Genomic DNA, 1515 nt, shown 5'->3' on the forward strand with positions numbered 1-1515 from the left:
ACACACACACACACCGGACTCACACATACACCCAGACACACACACACACACCCGGGACTCACACACACACACACACACATACACTTGGAGAACAACCGTCACACACACAGAGAGAGAGAGAGAGACACACAGACACACACAGACACACACACCTTTGTACACTGTTTCTCAGCTGTTTTTGCCAACGCCTCGGAGGCGAGACCGATTGAAAGTGTGTTCACGTACATGTACGTTGATAGAATGTCTATTTATGTTCAGGTAAGATGGACGAGCCAACCATGGAGATGATGTCGCGTCCTCGCTGCGGCGTGCGGGACATGGACGGCACCAACTCTCTGGTTAGGCGCCGCCGACGGTACGCGTTGCTGGGCAGCAAATGGACCATACGGGACATCACTTATCGGGTCACAGGGTACACACAGAAACTATCTCAGACCGACATCGATAACGACATCAAGATAGCTTTTGACGTGAGTATACGCTACCCTCAAGGATGGGAATCCTGGATTTGCTATTTTCCTGTCAAGGTAGCAGAATTATACACTTCATTGAGTAGCCTGAATTAGTCGCGCTGGTATACGGCCCGCTCTACATTGCCGTTACATAGGTAAGAGGAACGAAAGTGTAATTTTCCCGAGTACTTCTATATCTACGCGACTCAACCTCTGCTTGGAGAGTAGATACATAGAAGGACGAGGGGAGGGGCCAATTGAGCCCCGGACAGTGATGTTCAGGACAAAGATACAAGTACCAAATGAACTTTCAAAATACTGACTATTCGCTACGTTTCTCCACAGATGTGGTCGGAGAATGCCAACCTGAAGTTCTCACAGGTCCCGTCAGACACCGACGCACACATAACGATGTTCTTCGCGCCCGGTGACCACGGCGACCGGGACCCATTCGACGGCCCTGCGGGTACCCTGGCCCACGCCCTCCCACCCATAGCTGGGGGAGAGACACATTTTGACGACGATGAAACCTGGACTGTAAGGACCTTCTCAGGTGATTCATTTTCTGTCATGTTCATCCAGATGTCTAAATTATCTTACCTCTGTAAGGACGCAGGTATTTCAACAAGTTTGTATGTTTGTTTGTAGAGGTGTATTTCCGCAGTTCTGCAATTGGCATCAAGTTGAAAGCTAGACATGTCGGGGACGCTAATACGAAGTTGGGTCAAAGGGGATAGAAAAGTCACAAAAAGGTAGTAGAAAATTGGAATTGGCCCAAGCTTAGAGTTTTCTTTATGCAGCTAATGGTATAATAGTATATATTTTACCTAAGGCAGCTCAGTCAGAGTCTCTACCAGACTCCGGGTCGCTGGAAAACCGTAGAAATTGAACAAATAGAGGAGAAAGCCGACCAGAGGAGTATAGCCGGCCAGGGAACAACGCACGTATACTCCTCTGGCCGGCTTACTCCTCTATTTGTTCCATTTCTACGGTTTTACAGCGACCCGGCGTCTGGTAGAAACTACTTCTTTAGCATAAGATCCCGTTGCTATTCGTTTATGAC

The 1515-nt window shown here is 48.4% G+C and overlaps 1 protein-coding gene across 1 annotated transcript in view; it reads left to right on the forward strand.

Moving 5' to 3' along the window:
- LOC118431106 (matrix metalloproteinase-14-like) overlaps positions 1-1515 on the forward strand; it is a gene marked incomplete in the record, with an annotated part of 7089 nt that overhangs the window by 2413 nt on the left and 3161 nt on the right. The window contains 2 exon segments of the mRNA XM_035842219.1: positions 259-470; positions 798-1005. Of these exon segments, the coding sequence (XP_035698112.1) occupies positions 259-470; positions 798-1005 (420 nt within the window).

This window comes from Branchiostoma floridae, chromosome 14 (assembly GCF_000003815.2).
Source record: "Branchiostoma floridae strain S238N-H82 chromosome 14, Bfl_VNyyK, whole genome shotgun sequence".
In the NCBI taxonomy this organism is placed as follows: Eukaryota; Metazoa; Chordata; class Leptocardii; order Amphioxiformes; family Branchiostomatidae; genus Branchiostoma; species Branchiostoma floridae.